At 53.2% G+C, this 22,823-nt stretch overlaps 9 protein-coding genes across 9 annotated transcripts; 4 read left to right on the top strand and 5 right to left on the bottom strand.

Annotated features, from left to right (window-relative positions):
- Window positions 1-481: 481 nt before the first annotated feature.
- Window positions 482-1,840, bottom strand: CTAM01_03022 (serine/threonine-protein phosphatase PP2A catalytic subunit; the record flags this gene model as incomplete). Its single annotated transcript, XM_060519060.1, has 6 exons — window positions 482-554; window positions 612-684; window positions 739-1,272; window positions 1,329-1,434; window positions 1,488-1,529; window positions 1,682-1,840. 6 exons carry the CDS (start codon window positions 1,838-1,840, stop codon window positions 482-484), a joined length of 987 nt encoding a protein of 328 aa, XP_060386059.1.
- Window positions 1,841-3,053: 1,213 nt separating this feature from the next.
- On the bottom strand, window positions 3,054-5,279 carry CTAM01_03021 (uncharacterized protein; the record flags this gene model as incomplete). The annotated part of the gene is made up of 4 exons (XM_060519059.1): window positions 3,054-3,402; window positions 3,455-4,724; window positions 4,775-4,994; window positions 5,067-5,279. 4 exons carry the CDS (start codon window positions 5,277-5,279, stop codon window positions 3,054-3,056), a joined length of 2,052 nt encoding a protein of 683 aa, XP_060386058.1.
- A 740-nt stretch (window positions 5,280-6,019) lies between these two features.
- CTAM01_03020 (MAS20 protein import receptor) lies at window positions 6,020-6,813 on the top strand (the record flags this gene model as incomplete). Its single annotated transcript, XM_060519058.1, has 4 exons — window positions 6,020-6,080; window positions 6,201-6,446; window positions 6,528-6,628; window positions 6,697-6,813. The coding sequence occupies 4 exons, from the start codon at window positions 6,020-6,022 to the stop codon at window positions 6,811-6,813; spliced, it is 525 nt and encodes a 174-aa protein (XP_060386057.1).
- Window positions 6,814-7,248: 435 nt separating this feature from the next.
- Window positions 7,249-9,704, bottom strand: CTAM01_03019 (wyosine base formation; the record flags this gene model as incomplete). Its single annotated transcript, XM_060519057.1, has 2 exons — window positions 7,249-9,575; window positions 9,659-9,704. The coding sequence occupies 2 exons, from the start codon at window positions 9,702-9,704 to the stop codon at window positions 7,249-7,251; spliced, it is 2,373 nt and encodes a 790-aa protein (XP_060386056.1).
- A 689-nt stretch (window positions 9,705-10,393) lies between these two features.
- On the bottom strand, window positions 10,394-11,667 carry CTAM01_03018 (uncharacterized protein; the record flags this gene model as incomplete). The annotated part of the gene is made up of 4 exons (XM_060519056.1): window positions 10,394-10,540; window positions 10,604-11,201; window positions 11,259-11,388; window positions 11,442-11,667. The coding sequence occupies 4 exons, from the start codon at window positions 11,665-11,667 to the stop codon at window positions 10,394-10,396; spliced, it is 1,101 nt and encodes a 366-aa protein (XP_060386055.1).
- Window positions 11,668-12,618: 951 nt separating this feature from the next.
- Window positions 12,619-17,460, top strand: CTAM01_03017 (SNF2 family domain-containing protein; the record flags this gene model as incomplete). The annotated part of the gene is made up of 13 exons (XM_060519055.1): window positions 12,619-12,642; window positions 12,765-13,052; window positions 13,118-13,367; window positions 13,418-13,538; window positions 13,833-13,911; window positions 14,033-14,579; window positions 14,637-14,695; window positions 14,811-14,903; window positions 14,952-15,365; window positions 15,483-16,063; window positions 16,123-16,395; window positions 16,447-16,545; window positions 16,596-17,460. 13 exons carry the CDS (start codon window positions 12,619-12,621, stop codon window positions 17,458-17,460), a joined length of 3,693 nt encoding a protein of 1,230 aa, XP_060386054.1.
- A 1,182-nt stretch (window positions 17,461-18,642) lies between these two features.
- CTAM01_03016 (uncharacterized protein) lies at window positions 18,643-18,942 on the top strand (the record flags this gene model as incomplete). The annotated part of the gene is made up of 1 exon (XM_060519054.1): window positions 18,643-18,942. One exon carries the CDS (start codon window positions 18,643-18,645, stop codon window positions 18,940-18,942), a length of 300 nt encoding a protein of 99 aa, XP_060386053.1.
- A 643-nt stretch (window positions 18,943-19,585) lies between these two features.
- On the bottom strand, window positions 19,586-20,245 carry CTAM01_03015 (uncharacterized protein; the record flags this gene model as incomplete). The annotated part of the gene is made up of 1 exon (XM_060519053.1): window positions 19,586-20,245. The coding sequence occupies one exon, from the start codon at window positions 20,243-20,245 to the stop codon at window positions 19,586-19,588; it is 660 nt and encodes a 219-aa protein (XP_060386052.1).
- A 1,793-nt stretch (window positions 20,246-22,038) lies between these two features.
- Window positions 22,039-22,338, top strand: CTAM01_03014 (uncharacterized protein; the record flags this gene model as incomplete). The annotated part of the gene is made up of 2 exons (XM_060519052.1): window positions 22,039-22,191; window positions 22,270-22,338. The coding sequence occupies 2 exons, from the start codon at window positions 22,039-22,041 to the stop codon at window positions 22,336-22,338; spliced, it is 222 nt and encodes a 73-aa protein (XP_060386051.1).
- Between the last annotated feature and the right edge of the window lie 485 nt (window positions 22,339-22,823).

The raw sequence follows: 22,823 nt of genomic DNA, 5'->3' as shown, positions 1-22,823 counted from the left end.
TTTATCGTGTGCTTGAATAAAATAGTAGCTTGGAAGCTCACCTTGAAGCATTAGCCCGCAACTTGGTTGTATCCATGCGTGGCAGGTCAGGGGGTTAAACGGAAATTGGAACATCAGCTTGTCATTAACATCGACACCTTCTTTGTTGCCGGCGGTCTATGATGAGTATCTAACGTGATGACAGAGGAAAGCGTCCAGGATACACCAGGAACCTTAATGATAAGGAACTCTCGTGCTCCTAGTTGAGCGTCCTGGGGCCATTCTGTATCTCTCTCGCTTTATATCATATTGCTCAACGCAGGATCTCTCTTTCTTGGGAGTACATTGGTTCTCTTGGCTTTTGTTGTAATCTTACAAGATTAGACGCCCCTAAAACACCAATGCAAGTTGAGCATGCACGCCCCCATCTCTTCGAATTCCGTCCATGGATGACATCCAGATCGATCTGGATGATAGACGGTAAGGGTATCGGATAGGTTGATCAGAGGAAGTAGTCGGGTGTGCGTCTCGAGACCATCGGCTCGCCGGCTCTGGGGCAAGGATCGAATTGCAGGCTGCGCATGGTTAGTATATGCTTGTCGACGGCACGTTGATGAGAAGTGTGTGCTTACAAAGTGTACTTGAGATGTTCGTCGATTTCCATGATCGCCGCCTGGTTACCGCATCTGTAACAATAGTTGGGTGCTGGCTCGGTTAGTCATGATTCTCCAGCCCATCAAATCAAGAGGCTCCGCTTACCAGAGAAAATCGTCACGACATTTCTGTCCTGAGACCAATTGTAGCCCTCCATCACCAGTTGATGAGCACGCGCAATAAGTGTCAGACCGTTGTTGTGGTTGAAAGCCTCGGAGATGTCCTGACCGAACGTATAACCGGCACCACGGGGTGATATCCCCCAGCCGCAGCGGTCATCCGGGTCGGACCAAAGGAGGTCGCACATGGGGCCCTCGTGGGGCACCTCCTGGATTCTGTCGAGAGCTCTGATATTGTCCAGGGTGTCGATACTAGGAGACAGACCACCGTGCAAACAGAAGATCTGGTTGTCGATGAGGGCGGTAAGGGGGAGGTAGTCGAAGAGGTCGGTGAAGTACTTCCAGACGTTGGCGTTGCCGTATTTTCGGAGGCACTCGTCGTAGAAACCGTAGACTTGGGTGATCTGGCGGGACTCGTGGTTGCCACGCAGGATGGTGATGCGCTGAGGGTATCGGATCTTGAGGGCGACGAGGAGAGTCACGGTCTCGACGGAGTAGTAACCACGGTCGACGTAGTCACCTAGTAAGGTAAGCGTCTATCTAAGAGAGTGCGAGGACATGGTATGGTCAACATACCCATGAAGAGGTAGTTGGTGTCGGGGTTCGGACCGCCAATCTTGAACAACTCCATAAGATCGTGAAATTGGCCGTGGATATCACCGCACACTGTCACCGGGCATTTCTGAATGAGGGGAGTCAGCTTGAATCGCTTGCCCTGCGATCGGGGATACATACAACGGGCTGGACATTAGATTCGTCCTGCAAGACTTCCCGCGCCTGTTGCTGGACGTTAGCTAGGCGTTCCTAGGGGTCACGCGAGAGGGGTGAATCGAGATGAGGGGAGAGGAGTCCGTATGGCGAACCGCAGCTGTGACGTTCTGGGAAACGCGCATCACGACCTTCATCATCGCTGGGGACGGAAGGCTTACCTTCTCGCAAAGTCTCTGGACGTCGGCCTCGACGAGCTGCTTGCAGCTCATGAGGCTCTCGATCCAACCATCTAAAGTAGGGATCGTGGTGGGCTCGAGGTTCTGGGTGGAAGGCAGATCGGCGGGGACACGGCCGACGTCCTCCATGTTCGTATCCATGCTGAAAGTCGTCTAATCGATTGAAATGCTTGGGATGTTGATAGATGACTCGATCGCACGAAGGCTGGGTCGCGGGGAGCAAGGAAGGCAGCGTCGTCGGGGTCGTCGAGTTAGGTTGGGGATGACGTTGTTTTCAGCAGCCGGTCGCGGTATTCAGATTGGCACAGCACCTCAATCGTAGCGTGGGGCTGGCGGCGAATCGTCACAGGCGGTCAGAGCTTCGTCTGAGGCCAGATAAGGAGGACGCGATCGAGTGTTTTGGGCGAGGGAGAGGAGCACAACGTTGAACGTGTTCGCGCAGGGTGGGGTTGGAAGGGATTATGTTCTCTGGATGCTGTGATGAGAACGGGGAAAGACGTCGACGTTGGGCACTGGGGATTTTTGCGATGTGGAAGGTGGTGCTCTAGTGCTGGGTGCAGGTGCGGCGGGCGTGGTGTGGTGCTTGCTGGTTGCAGCAAGACCAGCAGACTGGGGCAGGAGGGGGATTGAGAGATACACCACCACACTGGATGGGACTTTCCTGAGCCCCCAGGCAAGAAACACACCCAAGCCATGAGGCAGGAGATAAATGCCTCCTATTGGGTGACACCTCCTGGCCTAGACTCGCTTAATCCGATACACTGCACTAACGTAAGCCTCGTCACGTCTGCGTCTACTCCTTTGATGCATCAGCCTCGACATGAAGGTAAGATCCTATAGGTAGGTATGTACCTAGGTAATACGGATACCTGGGCAGCCAAAGTAAAGCATCTCAATCTAAATATCTTAATAAGACAGTACAAGTAGACACACTGAGCATCATGTCATCGATCGATTTCACGAAACTCTGGTTTCTCTGGTTGCCTTTGTCACACTGCTTGCTCCCCTTTTTTCCCATCAGTGAAGTTTCGATATAGGTCACTTGTCCTATGGCTACTTATTTCCCTATTTAGGTAACAAACGTCGTCGCAAGTAAACAGGCCAGAGGCCAAACAAGCCTCAAGTGGCCCAAAATATCTGTGCACATGCCAGTGGCCGCGGCACTTCCGTCATTTCGTCCTTAATGTCTCGGTATCATTTGCTTGACCGCGGACTAAACACAACCCGCAATCTTCAGCCCTTCCATTCATTGCCCATTACCATTACCATTGCCATTACTCAAGGCCCATCAACACCGTCTCTAGCATGCCTATTGTAGACGTCGCAGGGTCCATGAACACTCAATCGTTGACAACTACGACAGCCCGAGACCAACGGGGCTGGTGACACCAGACGAGTGCTCCAAATCACGTCCGACCAGTGTGCGGAAATCGAGCTGCACCTCGTTCAACATCTTTGCGTGCTCTTGGGCACGCTCCATGCATTCGTTCCAGACCTTTCCGCCGCGCTCTGTTCCACTGAGCTGTCGCGCGAGGATGCCGTTGAAAGTCTCCACCTCTTCCTTGGCCCATTTGACGCAGGCGCTCATCATCGGCGGAGGGAAACATGAGTGAAAGCAGCTCACGGTGTTGCGGATCAGAGAGAAGTAAACAAACGAGAGCTCCCAGATGTACAAGTGCAAATCACCCTGGAAGATGCATTGTCTGAAAGGGGGTTAGCCAAATCCAAAAGGATACGTAGCATCGCCAATCTTACCTCGATCGCTTTGTGATAATATCATGTCTGGCGACCAGATATGCCTCGCGAGCCCTGTCTTCGTAGCCAAGCCTGGCCAACCAACTAATGTTACGCTTGTTCTTGGTAGGCGCCGTGTGTGTCGTCTCGAGCTCGCGAATGATCATGCCCGCCAACTTGGCACATCTTTCTTCGACCTTGAAGCTGATGAAGTCCTGCGCCACCGCATTGTTCTTCAGGCCTCGAGCGAGATTCTTCAGCTTCTCGACGCGGTCAACTGCCGGCTCAAAGCTCTGTAATGCAATGTCAATATCGAGCTCGTCCATCTGGCTTTCGACCCATCGTAGATTTTGCTGCTTTCCATCAACGTCGATGAGCATGTCCTTGATGTCGGACAATGTTTCCAAAAGCTCAGTCTTCTGCAGCAGGCCGGGGTCACGGGACGCAAAGTAGTTGATCGTCTCCTTGGCCTTGTTGTTGGCCTCCAGTTCTGACTGTCGCTCTTTGCGCAACTCTTCCACTGCTTTGCGGATGTTGAGAAGCAGACTGTTCTTCTCCGTATCCTCTGGCTTTTCGGTTCGGTAGATGACAGATTCCTGGCCGACGCCTCTGACCATGACAGCATCTGCCAATTTGTTTCTCGTCGTCGAGCCATCGCCGGGTCCGGCCATGTCAACAACCTCAATATCAAGCAGCGGCCAGCAACGATCTGCGACCAGCTTCACCAGGGGTCCTTGAGCTTCGCGAGGCGGGACATCGGCTTTTCTCTTCTTGCGAGATGCAATAAGCAAATGGTCGCTGAGTAGGAATATCTGCATCGCTCGTCGAGACTTGTATGTGGCGTTGTCCAGCTCAATCCAAGCTCCTGCATTTTGGATGACATGGCGCCGGGCAGAATTGGGCAGGAACTTTTGGGAACCCTCGACATTCTTGTATAGTGCCTGCATCTGCGAGTTCCAAAGGGCGCTTCGGTCTGCGACTGAGCTTCGCTTGTCCCTCTTGCTCAGGCCTGTCGAGAGTTCGCCCCCAAGGCTTGAAGACTCATTGTTTCCGTTGTTTGAGGCCTGGCGAAGTGCTGTTGTATTCACTTTGAGGTCCGTCATCAGGTTCTTCAACGCTCGCATCTCGCCCTTGAGCTTCTCGGCCTCTTTGCTAATCTTGATGAACTGGGTACGGTTCTGCATGACATTCTGCTGCAAGTCTGCATTGGCCCGGCCCTTGAGATTGCGTAGGTTATCCTCAAATTCTCGGATCTGGTCTTCGTCCGCTTCGCTGAGCAATGTCGCAACATCTAGAACTGCGTTAGTTATATGCTATGAACCAAGGAGGTCCATTACTCACATTGGTCTGGTACCAACCCGGGATCTCGCAATGCCTTTATATCGACAATTGGCGCTGGTGCTGTGCCGCCACGGCTGGGAGGGGGCTGTGCTGCTCTTCGCTGGCGGGACTCGTACTTGTCGAGGGATGGCATAGACGGTACCGGCGGGTTATTCACGTCGAAGTCGTTCGGCAGGGTATTAAACCGCGTCGAGTATCGTCGCTTGACCAAGTCCGAGGTCTATAAATTCTCTCGTCAGCCTCCAATACCTTCAACTTGACTCTTCAGTTAGCCCTTGCTGGGGATGCTTACCTTTCCGCCTCCAGCTTGCGGCGGCGGGCGAAGCCGAGGCTGAACCGGCGGAGGACCTGCATCTGCCATCGGCCTTGAGCCGGGAGGCCGTACTGGGCCAGATCCATCCTGTAGAATGGGCTCTGAGATCTGGCGAGGTGCGCTGATCTGAGGGCGGCCCTTTCTCTTTCCACTTCGGAGCGAGATCTTGCTGCGCTCCCGATCTTCCGACATGGCGGGCGGTTGAGTTGGTGTTACGTGCTGAAGGGCACGAATCTAGTAGCACTTATTGTGCATAGAGAGACAGATGTTGGTGGGTAGAAAGAGCGAGGACAAAGCCCCTTTGGTGAAGTCGCAGATCAGGTCGGATTGATGTTGTTTCATGCACCGTCTGTCGCCCGCGGAGTGGGAAGCTGCCGTGCTGTGGTGGCCATTGAGAGGATAAGACCCCTGCCAGTTCGACGTTAAGATGGACGTGGAGTCCCAAGTCGTTATGGCACGCAGCACTTATCCCTCTACGTAATCTGGAAGGCGGGCACCTAACCTCGTCGTCCAGTGGGCAACAGCAGCCTCCTGGCGGGTGCTGCAGCAGTGCACCTACCTACCTCAGTGAGCTGTCGAATCAGTACGTACCTATCTCATCAGTGTGTCTGGTCTGTGCTCTCAGAGACCCACTCCAGCGGCTGCTTGGCAAGAGAACGCGACCTGGGAACTATGGCGCAGAGGCTAAAAAAATTGGTAGAGGAAGCTCCATCAATTCCCGATAGAGCTTCTTTCCTTCGATATTTACTCCGTCAACGAATCCTCCGCCCGTTGCCTCCCCCCGGTCATTCAACCATCTCCCAGCTCACAAAGCGCAACGTTGTGAACCTGAGCACAAACCCCATCAGCTCTCATCGTCACTATCAGCTCCGACTGCTGTAGACCGAAAGCCAAACCTTCCGTCCGCTTTTCCCCAAGTTCCAGAAAAAAAGATGTCCCAGACTTCCACGATAGTGACGGCATCAGTCGCCGCCGCCGTTACCGGCTTGGTTGGTGAGTCTGCCTCAACACCTCGACGCACCCCGATATCACAATTCTCCCTTTGCCAATTCCACAATAGGACCGAGGGACCAGTTTAATTGGAGCCGCGTTTGCTAACGTTCGTCATCAAAGCGTACGCCGCCTTCTTCGACTACCAGCGACGCAACAAGGCTGAGTTCCGGAGAGAACTGCGTCGAAACGAGCGCCGTCAGCACAAGGCTGAGAAGGAGTCGGCCCAGCAGGAGACCGTCCGACAAAGGCAAGCCATCAAGGAGGCCGTCGATGAGGCCAAGGAAGAGGGCTTCCCTACCGACGTTGAGCAGAAGGAGGCATACTTCCTCCAGCAGGTTTCCGAGGGAGAGACGCTGTCCGCCGACCGTTAGTCCAACCCCTATGCGAGAAGAAATACCCGGAATGAGGCGAGATGGCTCAGCTTACTGACAACTGTTGATGTTACAGCCACGCGCGCTGTTGAAGCCGCGCTTGCGTTCTACAAGGGCCTCAAGGTCTACCCTACGCCTGGTGACCTGATCGGCATCTACGACAAGACCGTTCCCAAGGTAAGAGACCTCCTTGGATCCCCGGAAAATTGCTACAGCATTTGATCTGAAACTGATCTTATATCTAGCCCGTCCTTGACGTTCTCGCCGAGATGATCGCCTACGACTCCTCTCTCAACATTGGCCAGTACCAGGGTGGCGTCAACGTTGACCTCGGCGGCATGCCCACCGTCGGCCTGGACTAAAAGATCTTCGTTTTGACGATGTAGCTCTCACCATAACGAGTTCCCCTCCACTCTCTCACATCCCCCAAAACCTGGACACACACATTCCGGCGCGCGCTCGCCTCCAAAGAATCCGCAGTCACTCCACCAATGGCGTGATGCTGCGAATCCACCACCCCATACGTAATCCCCCGGCATTCTGCGAGAAGAGGAAGGAGGAATTACGACTTTTCACTGTACAATACCTGGCCGGCTGGGGCTGTTTTGATAGAAGGTTTTTGTAAGAGGAAAGAAACCAAGTGTATATTGATGATCCCGGCAGGGACAAATAGGCAAGAAGATGAAGAAGATTCACGAAATTCCACAATTTCATAATGCGTGTGTATCTGGTCTCTTGAGAGCATGCAGCCGGCGCCTTTTTGATTTCCCGTTTGATGTACTCCTCTACCGAATAACCTAGGCCTCGATTTTCCTGCCCTTCCTGTCGACTCTGTCATCTCTGGGGTCGAAACCGCCTTTGCCCCAGGTAGCCCACTCGGGCGTCGCCTCGCCCATGTAATCCTCGGGCTTCCAGTCTCCGTCGGCGCCCCGCTCCTCCAGCAGCTCAAAGAAGCGCTGGTAGTCAATGCGCGGGTGCCACTTGCCATCTTTGTAGAACCGATCGCTCGCGAGCAGGACGCAGCAGCTGTGGGCGTGCTCTGCGGCGATGCCGTACTTGAGCCCCTTTTCGTGGAGCCTCTTCTCCAGCGCCGTGACGAACTCTTGGACTTCCCAGTAAAAGGGGACGTTGGACATGCTCAGGCCGGCGTTGGACGCTGTCGAGGTGCCGCAATAGGTGACGCCCTTGATCTCGACGAAGCAAGGGAGGCCCTTCTCCACGAGCTGCGCGTAGCCCTCGACCTCGTCGTCGACGTTGAAGCCCTTGACCAGGGTCAGGCGGAAGACGGTGCGGTGCTTGAAGCGCTTCTCTCTGAGGATGTCGAGACACCGCTGGAAGCGCTCCCAAAAGTCTCGGTGCAGGGGGCGGTCGATCTTTCGGAGGGACTCCTTGTTGGACGCGTCGATGGAGACGTACAGCTGCGTCACGGCCTTTAGGGCGGCGAGCTGGTCCGGGTGCTGGGCATTGCAGACCAAGAAGGAGGAGATGCGCTCGGCGTGGAGCATACCGAGGAACTCGTTGATGTAAGGGTAGAAGATGGGCTCGCCGACGAGGGAGAGGGCGCAGTGCCGGATGCGCATGGCCTCGGCGAAGCGCTCGGCGCGGACACCGGGTACGCCGCGGAGCATCTTGATCTTGTTGTAGTGGTTCGCCTTGACGCCATCAAAGATGAGCTCGGGCGGGTCGACGACCCAGCGCCAGGTCGTGCCGACGGGGTTGGTGCCGTGGCGCCAGCAGAAGACGCACTTGTTGGAGCACGAGAGCGACGGGGTCGTCTCCATACACTGGTGGGAGTTGATGCCGTAAAAGGAGTACTTGTAGCAGGAGCCGCGGCCGCGGAGGGCTGATTTCGTCCAACGGCAGATCTTGACGCCCGAGTGCGAGCCGACGATTGAGTAGCCCTGCTTCGTGAGCGAGGCGTACGTGGGCGAATTCTTGGGGACCATCTCCTTGGCGGCGTTAAGAGGGGTCTTCTTCGCGACCGTCTTGCCGTATGTTGTAAAGTCCACGGCTATAGGCGCTGCTGCTCCAGCCGTTGCCGTTGCCGATTTAGCTGCGCGGCCGTTTGTGGCTGCGTCGGGGTTGGAGCTCTTCATGATGCGCCCTAGGTCTTCGACGTCATCAATGTTCTTGCGGCTCTTGAGCTTCTCGGGCTTCACTTCGGAATCCTCGATCAACACCTCGTCGTCGTCTTCAGCTGCAGACTCATCGTCACTTTCCTCAGGGGCACCGCTTCCTGGGAGTCCTTCTCCCAGGCTGCCAGTCTTAGCCAGCATGCCGAGAACATCGACGACGCCCTCGGACCATTCAGACAAGCGTTCAGTGTAGTCTCTCTTCGTGTCGCCCATTCCGACAGGGAAGGCTCTCTTCCGGCCCGTCAGCTTCGCCATCCACTTATCGACCTGCTTGGCCTGGAAACAGAATCCATCCTCTTCCGTCGGCCAGCCCTCCCTATCACCAAAGCCAAAGACGGAATATCCGAGCAGCGAGGACAACGGCGCGGTGTCGATACGGAAGTCGTGGTGGGTCTCCTGAAGGTGCTCCAAGAAGGTGTCGTTGATGGTGTCGATGTTGTAGCTTGGCAGGAGGAACAGGTAAAAGAGATCCGCGGGGTCCTCTTCCGACTTGGGCGGGGTGATGAAATAGTCGTCAAAGTCGACCTCGGCAAGATCCAGCACCTCGGGAGCCATGAACGAGCAGTCGGTCTCCGCAGCGACCTTTTGCAGCTCCTTCTCCAGACCCTCTGCATACTCCTTTGCGATCTTGGGCGTGTTTGCGGTGATGCTTGAAAAGAAGACCAGAGGCCTGACCTTGCGGACCAGAGCCTCTCCCTTTGCGTCATTAGAAGAAGTTCGCTTGACGATTCCGCCTTTTATCCTTTTGGGTCCGTTCGACTTTGGCGTTTTCGACTCGACAGTAGGGCTCGGGGGGCTTGGTTTGACATCCTTCTGCTTCGTCTCCTCCACAGGCTTCGTCTCGGGCTTCTCTCTATTGTAGGCCTTGGGCAGGGCCTTCAATTCGCTCTTCTCTTCGATAGAATGGAGGTAGAAGCGCAGAATCAAGAGTCCAAAGGCCGTGACCAAGATCACAGGTATGCGAACTTGCTGCCAAACATCGTGGACGTCTACGCGCAAGAAAAGCAGAATGAGCGGTTGAACGAGAAACAGGGGTGGCGGGAGGCACCAAAGGCAAGAAGAGCCAACTCACCGTTCAACATGGCCTTTAAGCCTACGGGCTGAAGAGTGGAAGCCATTGGTGCTGCGACGGAGCGCGGTGCTCGAAGACGAGCTATGCGCGGATTGTTTCGTCACTTTTTGGAGGAACGCGCCTTGAGGTTGTGATTTCTTCCAAGTTGCATATGAGCAGTGGCGGGGTGTGCGAAATGGGCTTTGACCAGTGGGTGCGAGCGCAATTGCAATAATTATTTCAAGTGTCAAACTTTCCCAGTGGCTGACCTGGGTGTTTAGTGGTGCCCCGCCAAAGAAATTTAGGCCTGGCCCTGCACCTCATCGACCCCGCCATTAGCGTCTTTGGGGTTCCCCGGTTGCTGACCATCGGCATTGAATGGCACCTCGGCCGACTGGACGGCATCTCAAGGTGAGAACACCATGACTAAGACAGGAGCCCGCCTTTATCGAGAAGCTGTTTGTAAAAATTAGGTTGAAGTTAAATTCTCTAAACGATTTAGGCTTGTGACTCGAACCGAAATCTACGTGTTGCGCTTGAATCATATTTCAATGCTGCTGGATACATAATAGATGCCTACACGGCTGATGGTGGATATCACACCAGATTAATCACTAATATGTACTGGTCAAGAGACCGCACGGGAGCTTGACTGGTGTAAAGGAAATAGACCCAGTTGTGCCCATGGAGGCAGCCATTTGCTCAGCATGAGACTAAGTCGCTGTTGATTTTAGTTTTTCACGTCGATCCAGTTGCTCAAACTCTTCTATCCGATCCTGCCTGCGCTTGCTTGTCTCGGATATCCTTCAGGCACGGCGCAAAGAAAATTTCCCCAGAAATAGCCTGATGAAGTGTTCTCACCGCAACCAGCAGCCAGAGGAAGCATACAGAGAGCGAGAAGATCTGCCAGGAGAGATCAGCAAAACCGGACGGATAATCATCGACAGGCACGAGAGGGAGACAAACCATGGTCATGACCCTGAAAAAGGGGCTGTCCAAGTCCTGGGCCAGCATGCCGGTGCAGGTCGCCAACACGCCCAGCGGGAACGTAAACCCCCACCAACCCATGTTGAAAGGAATCTTCTCCATTGTAGCAAGGCTGATAAGAGCAAACGACAACCAGACGAGGGCGAAGCCCCACATGACGAGCGCCAGGAAGAGTCCGATAAAGTAGAGAATCTCTCCGCCGTGCACCGCCTCCGGAGCCGCCGCTGTCAGAGCCGCAGTCTGGGGGAAGAGCTTCAGGGACACCTTTCCGAGCTGCTGGATGCCGAAGCCGCCCTGGCCCAGGGGTCCGATGGGCAGGAACACGGAGACGATGGCCTCTTTGGGCGGGAGGCTGTGGATCGTCAGGCGGTGGAAGTAGAGCGCGAGGACCATGCCCGAGAAGCAGATGCCGATACCCCAGAGAACGTAGGATGCGATCAGGGTTGTGAAGGCGTGAGATGGGTTTGAGAGGGCCTCGGCGACGATGCCGCCAGTTGAAGATGCGACTACGACTGGCACAATTGGGAGAAGACTTGCGGCTGTTACTGCTTGAAGTCCCGGACGGTGTTGATGAATCCTTCGGAACATGGTTGATCAGTCTCGAATTTGAATGTTGTGTGGTGAGGTCACTTACATGACGAATGGCACCGAAATGCATGTTGCCATTGACAGAGCGGCATCAAGCCACCAAAATGCCCATGCCCAATTCACCACCCACTGGCCCCAGGCAGGTGCACACACAAATATCATCATGTTGATTATGGCTGGCCACAGAGATTAGTATATCCTGTGGTGTGGGGAGAACTTCGCGACTAACTGGCAAACCCCATAGGGAAACAGCCAAGAAACATGGACTGGGCAGGGTGTACAACCATGGCCTTCCAGATCTCGGGGTACAATGCGTACCGCAGCACTGTGATGACGGTGAATACGGTAAACAGAGCGATGTTGAGCACGAAAAAGGCACCGGCAAGACCATGTGAGATCCACGTTGCGTTGTAAGGCAGGTTGTGAAGGAGAACTGAGACTATCCCCGTTCCCATTGTAACCGCAAACCATCTGCATTATGTTAGACACACTTTAGTTCATCATTGCCTCTCGAAAGTTTGCTTACGAGGGTGTGAAGTTCCTGACAATTCTCCTCCAACCTACGTTTTCCTTATTACAAGGCGTACATGGGGTCGGGGCATCTTGACAAGAACTTTGTTGCGCTCCCGACTGAATTGTCGAGGTCGCGCTAACAGTTGCCATAGCCTAGAAGAGCACCTAAGAGACCAGATGACTTCAACAAAATTCTGTTCCTGAATCTGCCTATTGGTGGCTGAACAACTCAATGGCGATTTCTTTCTGTTACAGAAGATGTAGCAAAATAATTGACAAGAGTTCACCCGCGCAACAATGAAGAAGGAATTTCAGGGCGGCAAGTGTCCCTATGACTCTGGCTCTCTTACCTAAGGTTAAGCCGTTTCCTAGCGTGAGTAATCTAGACGAACCCATTCTGGTAACTAGCCCCACACCGGATCCGCTCAGCTGACTCTGAGGCGGTGCGGCTATCGGCCAACGCCGGCAGCGATCCACCCGTTCAACTGGCAAGATGAGAATTTCATGTTGTCAAGAATTCGTTTTGATATCAAAAATCTGCATGAAAATCTCTTGACTAGATATAGTCCCGTGAAACTCTAACAAGGCCCATCTCGTCTGGTGTTTGGCCATCTGACCCCCAAAAGTATCGGAGCTCACCGTCGCCTATCAGCGGCTTTGCCGGGATCCCTCGACCTTGGTAAAGTAGGTTATCTCGTCCAACCAGAGGAGCCTATTGTTGGAGACCAGTCCACCAGACGTCAAATTGGTCGCCGACTAATTGTCCGCTGCGCTCTGGCAACGTGGACAGATTGCCCTGTCTCAAAGAGAAAAGTCAGGACCGACGAGACGACCCACCCGCCGAAGTCGGATCATCCAGTAGTTCCGCCAGGCCCGCCCGTTTCCATCAGGTAATGCCAGCCAGGCCCGGTCACCGGGTAGATTCGTAACACCGACGAGCAAAAAGAGTCCAGCCCCCCCGCACGACACATTCCCAACAGAACCATCCAAAGCAACAATCGTCCAAGCACCACCACCAACAACATCACCAACTTGATAGCATTCCATAGCAACCATGGCCGTCGATATCCTGACCAAGATCACCTCCGCCTTCGGGCATAACCTCAAGACCGATGTCAATCGGTTCGACGAGCTCGTATTGGGATTGAAGGAGGCGCTTGGCCCGTCGTCGGGACTTGATTCGGCAGACGTCGATGTCAACGAGTTGATGAAATTAATGGAAGAGTATAACACAACGGAAAGCGAATGGGTACAATTTGCATTCGCCGAGAAGAGCATGGGATACACCCGCAACCTTGTTGACGAAGGCAACGGCAAGAGCAACCTGGTGAGTCAACGCGTGGCCACGACTTCGTGGCATCAGGTAGTAGTATCATGGCTAATGCCACACAGCTTGTGCTTGTCTGGTCGCCAGGCAAGGGAAGCCCCATCCACGATCACGGCAATGCGCATTGCCTGATGAAGATTCTGAAAGGCGATCTCACTGAGATCCGCTACGCCTTCCCAGAAGGCAACGAAGAACAACCAATGCAAATCATCTCTGAAAGAACACACAAGGAGAATGCGGTGGCATATATGGCAGACGAACTTGGCGTCCACCGAGTCTGCAACAAGGGCAGCGACTTCGCTGTCTCCCTTCACCGTAGGAATTACCTCGCCGTCTCTGCCGTAACATGACTGACCACTTCGTAGTCTACACCCCTCCCAACGTTGCCAAGGGTGGTTGCAACATCTTCAATGAGAAGACGAGCAAGAGGAGCCATGTAGCCAAGTGCGGCTACTACTCGGCGTACGGCCGCCGACTGCCGAAGCAGTAAATGGTGATGGTGTCGATGTTCTTTTCTCGTCCTGGGCGTTTGCGTATTTGGCTTCGATGACAATCCGAACTTGGATTTATCCTGTTTGATATACAATTGAGGGATGCCGAGAGCCGCAGAGCGCTTGTCGGTAGACTGATGAATGATGATGGCATGAATGCTCTATCCACCGTATATAGTGGATAGATACCGTCGGCGAGCTCAACCTGCCGCGTTTCCGTATGTTTTTGGGTACCATAAGATAGCAAATTCATCACAGAATTAGCTGAGACAAGAAAATATGAATGAAGTGAGGTTGTGAAGGTGCAAGAGCCGCAGAGTCGTCGTCGTTGGCCAGAGACCACCCAGACGGGCCCGGAGGCAGGTCACGTGAAATGTCGTGATTTTGCAACTCACGGTGATTGGTTTGTGTGGGTCTTTTTGACGATGGCGTGCTTGCACGAGGTGACCAGATGGAGAATGACTCAGCCACAGGCTTGCATCTTTTTAGCCACAGCACCAGCCTCATGCTGCTGGTGTAAGAGAATCCCTGTGTCGATCCCATCACTCCGGGTACGCGAGAGACGCGTCTATCGCGTCTGGTTCGATTTGTGAGAGGTCCCAATTGTCCTACCCAGTTTCGGCACGCCAGATCTGGAATCGTTCGGTACCAACCTGTCACTTTCCCTTAGCTGACAGCTTTCCCCAATCCGCTCTTTTGTTTCACGAATTAGTACCCATCCGGCCCCAGAGCCCGGGGGCTCGGACATTGAGGATGCCACCCAAGAAGCGCAGCATCGCTGTCATCGACCTTGTCAGTAGCGATGGCGAAGACTCATCCGTCCAACGACCCAGCAAAAGGCCGGCTAGCCATCGCTTGGGCCCCAGTCCAGCCAGCGGCAGGGTTTACGGAAATACCCCATCAAGCTCCCAGCCCCATTTGAGCTCAGGTGCTCTTGCTCCTCGCTCTTCGACTCAGTCTATTGACAACGATGACGACCTTGTCGATTTGACCCAAGCTCCGGATGGCCCACCAAGAGAACTTTATGGGATTCTCGGTACGGCATTTGGGCGTTTCGTAGGGGTTTTCCCAGTATGCTGATCCGATATTATAGACAACAAGATTGTCGGCGTTCGCTACTACAATGGATATGCCTCTGCAGGCGAGGTGGTCGTATGTATGAGAGAACCCAGTAATCAGGTACTAAATCACAACTATCACAAGCTCAGAGAATCCTTTTCCAATTTGAGCTTCCGTCTTTGCCGTCAGATGTCTAACATGACCATAGTATGATCGCAATGCCATCCGAGTGTGTAACGTCATGGGCGCCCAGATCGGCCATCTTCCACGCAAAGTAGTTGAAAAGCTAGCGCCATATGTTGTACGTACTTTGATCCAACATTGTAATCGTTACTAAAACCTGTGCTAGGATCGGGATGAGATCGCAATAGAAGCTATTCTTACAGGGGAGAAGGGCATGTTTGACTGCCCCATTCGTCTACAGCTCTATGGTTCGAGCAACCCAGTCGACCGCTCGGCGTTGGAGGACAAGCTAAAGAAGGACAAACTGCTCAAGGCTAGAGAACTTAAGCAGACGAGAGCCGAGGCAGAAGCGCAGAGAAAGATGCTAGGCATCAAGGGCAGCCAGTCTACAATTGGTTTGAACCCTGCTGAGCCAGAGGTGTCTCTGGAGGACCTGGCCCAAGCCAGTCAGGCAATTTCGAGCCGTCCACGCGGTGATGCTGTCAAGTCGCTCGTAATGGACGAGCACTTCTTGTCCAAAATGCCGATGGCAGAGCAGCCCGCCGTTCTTGAGTCGACATTACTGCCATACCAATTACAGGTGAGCCCTCTCGAGCTTTATGCATGCTGGTCTACGGGCTACAAGCCCCTTCCCCCTCAATTTATACGTATCGAGAGTTTTCAGGGTTATAATGCACTTTGACTGATCGTGACACAGGGTCTGGCGTGGATGACGTCGAAAGAGAACCCCCAGATGCCTCCTAAGGGCTCTCAGGAGAGTGTCCAACTGTGGAAATGGCACCCGAACGGCCGTAACTTGTACCACAATATGGCCACGAACTTCGTGGTACAGAGTGCACCCAAGCTCCTTTCGGGTGGCATACTAGCGGATGACATGGGTCTTGGCAAGACTTTACAAGTCATCAGCTTGATCTTGACTGGAGGGGGCGGTCCGACGCTCATCGTTGCTCCGTTGAGCGTCATGAGCAACTGGGATCAACAGATCCGCAAGCATGTCAAAAAGGAGCATCTGCCCAAGATCTTTACCTATCATGGAAATAACAAGGCCACCAAGAATGAGTTGGCCAAGTATCAAGTTGTCATCACCAGCTACAACAAGCTTGCCCAGGAAGGAGGCCAGGAAAAGGCCATCGCACCTTTACCACCCCTTATCGCCACAAATTGGACTCGCGTTGTACTTGACGAAGGTCACACGATCCGAAACGCAAAGACCAAGGCTGCCATAGCTTGTCGAAAGCTCAACGCTAAATCCAGATGGGTCCTGACCGGAACTCCAATGTAAGTGTGCCGCGGATGGATTCAACCAAACTGAGCATACCCAGACTTACTGTCACTAGCATCAATAGTATCAAGGACTTCCAGTCCTTGCTTCAGTTCCTTGGAATCAACGGTGGCGTTGAGCAACCTGCCATTTTCACCAGCGTGATCGCACGGCCCCTTGCCCAAGGGAACGAGACGGCAGAGGCTCTCCTACAGCTATTAATGCGAGATCTCTGCCTGCGACGCAAGAAAGACATGAAATTCGTCGACTTGAAGCTTCCGCCCAAGACGGAATACGTCCACCGCATTGCCTTCAGGCCAGACGAGAAAAGCAAGTACGAAGCATTGCTGTAAGTCGCCCGTGTTACCACTTGAGGGACCAAGCTCATGCATCAACATAGGTCCGAAGCGCAAATTGCGCTTGAAAAGTACCAAAACAACACTGGCGAGAAGGGCCAGTTTCAAAGTGTACTGGAGCGCCTTCTCCGCCTTCGTCAGGTGTCAGTATTGCCCGCTCTTAATGAATCGGCTCTACCTAACATTCCCTTAGATGCAACCACTGGACGCTCTGCCGCAAAAGAATCTCCGATCTTCTTGAGGCCCTCGAAGGCCAATCTGTCGTTATTCTCAACTCGGAAAACACCAAGATCCTCCAAGAGGCGCTTCGTCTTTTTATTGAAACCCAGGAAGACTGTGCCGTTTGCCTCGATACTCTGAGCGGCCCTGTCATCACGCATTGCAAGCACGTCTTCTGTCGCGGCTGTATTTCAAAGGTCATTCAGACGCAGGGCAAGTGTCCCATGTGTCGTAACAAGCTCGATGAAGACGCGCTTCTGGAGCCCGCCCCGGAGGGCGGCGAAGAGGAAGATGGGAACTTTGATGCCGACGCGAAGAGTTCCAAGACCGAGGCTCTCCTCAAGATTCTACAGGCTACAACCAAAAATCCCGACTCCAAGGTCATCATCTTCTCGCAATGGACTTCGTTCTTGACTATTATTCAGAACCAACTCGTGGAGGCCGGCTACAAGTTCACCCGCATCGACGGCTCCATGACGGCGCCGAAACGAGACGCCGCCATTCATGCCCTGGACAACGACCCGGAGACGCGCGTGATGCTCGCGAGTTTGGCCGTCTGCAGCGTCGGTCTCAATCTAGTGTCGGCGGATACGGTGATTCTTGCAGACAGCTGGTGGGCGCCGGCCATTGAGGACCAGGCAGTGGATCGTGTGCACCGCCTGGGTCAGAAGAGACCTACAACTGTGTGGCGTCTTGTTATGGAGGGGACTGTTGAGGAGCGCGTGCTGGATATCCAGCTGGAGAAGCGGACGCTGGTCGGCAAGGCGTTCCAAGAGAAGAACAAGGGGAAGAAGACTCAGGAGACCCGCATGGCGGATCTGAAGAAGCTGCTTGGTTGAAGAGCGTCGAAGGAGGTCGCAGTGCTAAAGTAGTCAGAAGTCTGGCTCGTCTGAAAGTTCGATGTGCGGCAAGGCATTGCTAGAGCAACATCATGTATCCATACTTGTATTTCTCATTCAGAGCCAAAAAGGGCTTTAGACATTATTCGAGATGACTCAACCTTGCATGTATTACCGCAAAACATATGTAACAGTCCCTCCATCAACTTTAGAACCACGGAAAAAGATATTCTTAAGTTACTTGTCTGCAATCCTGGCGCTTTCACAACGGTCTACCCACCCGAGTATATTGCGAGGCCTCAGACAACTATAATACTTCCTACCTCTAATCATAACTCCTACAACTCTTCTCGCTAGTCAGGATTCGCAGAAAACTCCCAATACGAAATAGACCATAATCGCTTCGCCACCCATTTGAACTCAAAATGAGTTATGCAAACGGCACGCTTTGGCCAGATGGTTCAACCCAAGTTTCGTCCAGTCCGATCCCAATATCCAGGGGATCTCGCCGACGGAATATTCCAGATTGTCGGGACTCGAGACCGCCGCAGAGTGGTCTGTGCAAGGATGATATGAGGAGGCCAATCTACTACAGAGTACAACTCATGGGGCAGATCCGAAACTCTGAGATTCTTCTTAGCACCTTATCCACTTGGCATACTTCCCACTACATCCGTACAGATCTAAGCAATACGAGGACGGATACTCGCTTCATACGTTTGCGGTGGGCCGCAAGCTGGGCCATGGCTCAGTTGTAATGACCCTCTCTACATTGCGACCTACTCGTTCTCGGCTTCGAGTCATGAATGTAAACGGAGCTAAACGAAACCTTAAGCTAGTAGGTCTTACGGATAGGTGACACTGCATCGGGAGGGATGGGAAAGAACGTAGCGTACGGGGAAGCGTAAACACCGAGCTTGCGATTACGAGAGACTTGTACCAATTACAAGCTATTCACATTGCTTCAGGCAGATGTATTTCAGGGGTATATAACTCATCGTCATGTCTCATCCACAGAGGATGTATCCATACCACCAGCCAACAGCTCATAGCCCTTGCTTCACATCAACTCAGCAACTTCAACTGAAAACGCAAGATACTACATTCCTTCAGCTCGAAGTAGTCCTCTCTGAAACCCCAACCATATCTTCCTTCAGACCATAACCTCAAGAACAACCCAAAATGAAGTTCACCCTCCTCCTCGCCGTGGCCTCATCCCTGGCCATCGCCAGTGCCAAAACCTGCCAATGGACCCGGAAATCATGCAGTCCCAACGGCGGCCAAATCTCCATGCAAGCCTGGATCGACCACTCCCGCGAACTCTGCACGCGGATCGGCGGTTCCCCTCAAGGCATCTACAGCGACCAGGTCGTCTGTGATGCTCCAGGCACCTTTGTGCCGAGACGTCTCTCGGCGACGTTTGATGGCAAGAGTTATCAGTGCTGCATTTCTTGCCCTGGAGATGAGAGGGGGAGCTGTTAAAGAGGGAGAGCGGTTGAGAGGCTTTCAAGGTTGGAACGGATTCAAGCATTGTACACGGAGCCACCAGAGCACAGACTTGCATAAGAATTGGATCTGAAGATACCTGCCTGACTACTTATAAGCCCGATCCAGCGGCGTCTGGTCATTATAGTGATTTACTGGGAGTGATTACTGGCGAAGGCGTAGCCGTCTTCTCATGGCGGCCCGCCCGCCCGCCCACCGTCACTTTGCTCACAACCTTTCAGATATGTAGCTGGTGGTGCGGCTAGACGTCATAAAGGGGTACCTTTCCCAGCAAAAGCTCTACGCGTATCATGGAGTACTATTACTTTATCAATTTCAAGCGATACGTATATGTTAGTACATACAACATAAAGGGAATCATATGTAGAGATACATTTATAAACGGTGAGCTTTTTCACGCACATAATGCATAAAATACAACACAACTCAATAGAGCCCTCCATCCCTTGCGGCCCTACACCCCAGAAATCCTCGTTAAGTAGCCCGCGCCAATGATCTAGAAGGCGTTCCAGGTGGTGAGGGCGGATCTGGTCGCCGCCAAATGGCTCGTATCCATGCTGGAAGAGCTCGGCGACGCTGCCTGCCTCGACGAAATACCCCTCGCTCTTGCTTGTGCCAGCTAAAAACTCCTCGTTTCGAACTCTTCGTAGAGACCGGCGGGGACTCGGGATAGATTCGAGTGACTTAGAAGTGGGCTGAGCGACCCAGTGATATCAGCCTCGAGTCCCCTTTGCGCGACAGGAAAGAGGCAGATTGAGGGGATATCCAGCAGCCCCGGTCGCTGCTGCTGTGCGAAGCGCTGCGATGCTTTGGACTCAGCTGCGTCTACGGGAGGTAAGGCGAGGCCCGGAGCAACGTGGCGGAATCGAGGCCGACGCGCACGGGTCAGAAAGGCGCGTGCAAAGCCGTCTGGCACTGACGCCGTATCAAGCACAGCGGGCGTGAGTAAAGGTTCAGATTGCGACTGGCCTGTGGCGGCGTTATCGTTGCCCACGATGCGTGTCTCGATGGCGTCGCACAAGCCGTCCAATGCTGATATATATATAGCTACCTGGGCGTCGCCATATGCCCGCCATTCCCAGCGCCCGCCAATCTTTTCGCCGCCAAACTGGGAGGATGTATCGTGGGGTGTTACCTTTACCTTTCCCAGGCGTAGCGTACGAGATAGTTGTGCAGAGATGGGCATCGCTCGTGACCCATTCTTGATACGTCGGCTGTCGAAGGGTTGTTCTGCTGTTACCATCAAGTCGTCGATATTGGGGAGTCGCAGTCCGCTCATGGCGATATGAATCGGGCCGAAGTTACTGTCCGCGTAATTGGCGGTTATATGTGCTCCTGTATTTGACGAGGATGAACAACGTTGCAATAAACTAGGTTTCTCCATTCTGATATACTCCCGTATTCCCCTCCATCAAGTCTGGAGGTGTGACGACATCTCGGTAGGGTGGTAGGTAACCCCGTCCTTGCATGCCAAAGATGGCTACGTACCGCCAGCCTCCTACCCGATTGGGAGACAAGCTCTGTCGTGTGTGGGCCAAGATCGGCCGGCCGGAGGCGGGAGGCCCGTGCTCACCGGGGACGACTCCGGGATGGGTTTGGCGGAGACGGGGGCTTCGACATTTGCCAGGATCGGGATGCTGGACTGTATGCCACGCCGAAGGCTGTCTAAACAGAGAACTTTCCATATTGCGTCCCTTGTCCGCCATCTTCTGCTCTTTTTTACGTGCGGCAGATCCTTGGTCGCTAGATTTTCAATGCCAGAAGAGACGGGAACTTTCGACACATGCTTATCGGTGAATACCCAGCCATCATTTGAAGAACTTCCCCGAGAGGAGAGGAACAATTTCTCGACAAACCTTCAATTGAACACCTAGGACGTGCTGAAGCTGCCCTGCAAGTTAAATCTGTCACCAGCAGCTTCGTAGAGCAGTGGCGTGGCTCATCAGTGCTCAATAGCAGTACGGCCCACGTTGATTCATACCTCAGCATGGCTTAAGCTATATTGAACCCTCAAAGCTATTGTTAAAAACATCACCGACTACTTCTGGCACCTTCATCAGGCTCCCCAATCCCATGATGTCTGTGCGCCCAGCATTCGTTCAACAGCATCAACCTCTGCACGGAGCCCAAGCTTTCAAGGCGATCGGGAGGCCCGCTAGCAACATGGAACTTGCGCGTGAGACCCTCAGCTTTCTCATACGAAACAGACGGGGCGAATAAAGGCGTTCGTCTACATGAAACTTTGTCGGAAGCCGAGTCATGTGCAGCCGTGCCGTTCACGCGTGGGCTTGGTGACCATTCCGAGCTAAAGATCCCACCGCACAGACCATTTCTAAGGGGGCTGTCGTGAGCCTATATGAGTTTCTTCATTTTGGCAGTCGATTTAGGATTGGCTTGATGTTCATCTTGCCTCAGTGACTGCGTGAGTTTGCCGCTGGACGTCGGCTGGGGGTCCAATACGGAGGAGGTTCATCCCATCATCCATCTTGAAGTCAAAGTCTCTCTTGCAAGAATGAACAAAGTTCTCAAAGTACAAGCAAGTAAATACCACAAAATTTAAATCCAAATCAGATTATGGACAAACGGAATTCCGAGGTTTCGGAAACCCCTAGCTCCTGGCCCGTTGAAGCAGATCCCACTCCAAATACCCAGCCGAGTCGACAGCCCTATGACTCGCATCCCACCCCCCAGCCACAATGCGCAAGCGGCCACCAAGGCCACGATAATGCCTCTGCGCCCCCAAACATACCATAATAAAGCTTCATGGTACAGTACCGTAAGTATTCAACAGGGAAAACTCTAAATTGCGAGCAGAAGTTTCAATCTAAATCCACCATGTGGGATACCGAACGGCACACGTTCATCAAGGAATTTGATGCCGATCAGGCCGTGCAGTAATAATGACTTGACGGGGAAAAGAGACAAGTGGGGAGTCGTTGAAGGAATACATTAAGACGGACGACAACCGCGTCTTTATTTTCCGAGTTTCCTTCTTCATCTTCTTTACTCAACTATACCCTTCTGCAGCTGTTCATCATTCCATCCTCACAATCAAAACCGAACGAAACAAACATGCATTTCCAATCTCTCTTCGTCTTCGCAGCCGCCATCCTCGTGGGCCAGGCCGCGGCCCAGTCCCCAACAGTTAGTAGCAAGTGCACCCAGGTACCGAACTGTACCAAGGACAATGTCGGCGTAGCCTGCAAAGTCACCTGCGAGGATTCAGTAAGTACAACCCGACCGTTACCAGATCAATGGCAAAGCTTCGGGCCTTTCGCATGGGCTAATCTCTCCTATACACAGCCTGGCGGCACTCGCGTCACCTCGGGATTGTGCAAAAAGAGCCCTTTCGGATTCAGCTGCACTCCCTAAGAATGCCCATGTATACATGGACCTTGGACTTTTGACAACTACCTTATGGGGGTATAGTCACGATGCGACGACTTTGATTTCCTTGAACGAACTTTTGCATCATATTTGGGGGAGGACGACAGCATATTGGGTGGCACGGTCAGCTAGCTTGAAAGAGCGGTTGAATCCAACGACTCATGCAAGACTGGAGGGCACTCTTCAATAATACCAAAGGATGACCAAGCGGCCAGGGATGACAGGATGGCGTTGCTGGAATTTACTTCTTTCTGTAAACGATACCTCCTAAATCACCCGGCGCTACAATAGACATTCTTCGTAACCAACCTTAACGGTTCGGGTCTCACAACAAGTTCATCTCACAACAACGAGTGCTCGTATACTGAGTGTCTAGTTCATCTGAAATCCGTCTCGTGATTCAAGGTGTCACGAGTAACAATGAGGTGCGCGACAACTTCAGACAGCCGGCGGGATAACTTTATTCGCAG

Source organism: Colletotrichum tamarilloi (assembly GCF_030869305.1).
Source record: "Colletotrichum tamarilloi strain Tom-12 chromosome Unknown Scaffold_7.1, whole genome shotgun sequence".
In the NCBI taxonomy this organism is placed as follows: Eukaryota; Fungi; Ascomycota; class Sordariomycetes; order Glomerellales; family Glomerellaceae; genus Colletotrichum; species Colletotrichum tamarilloi.
Note: the sequence above shows the minus strand (reverse complement) of the source record. Positions and strands in the feature narration are given on the sequence as shown.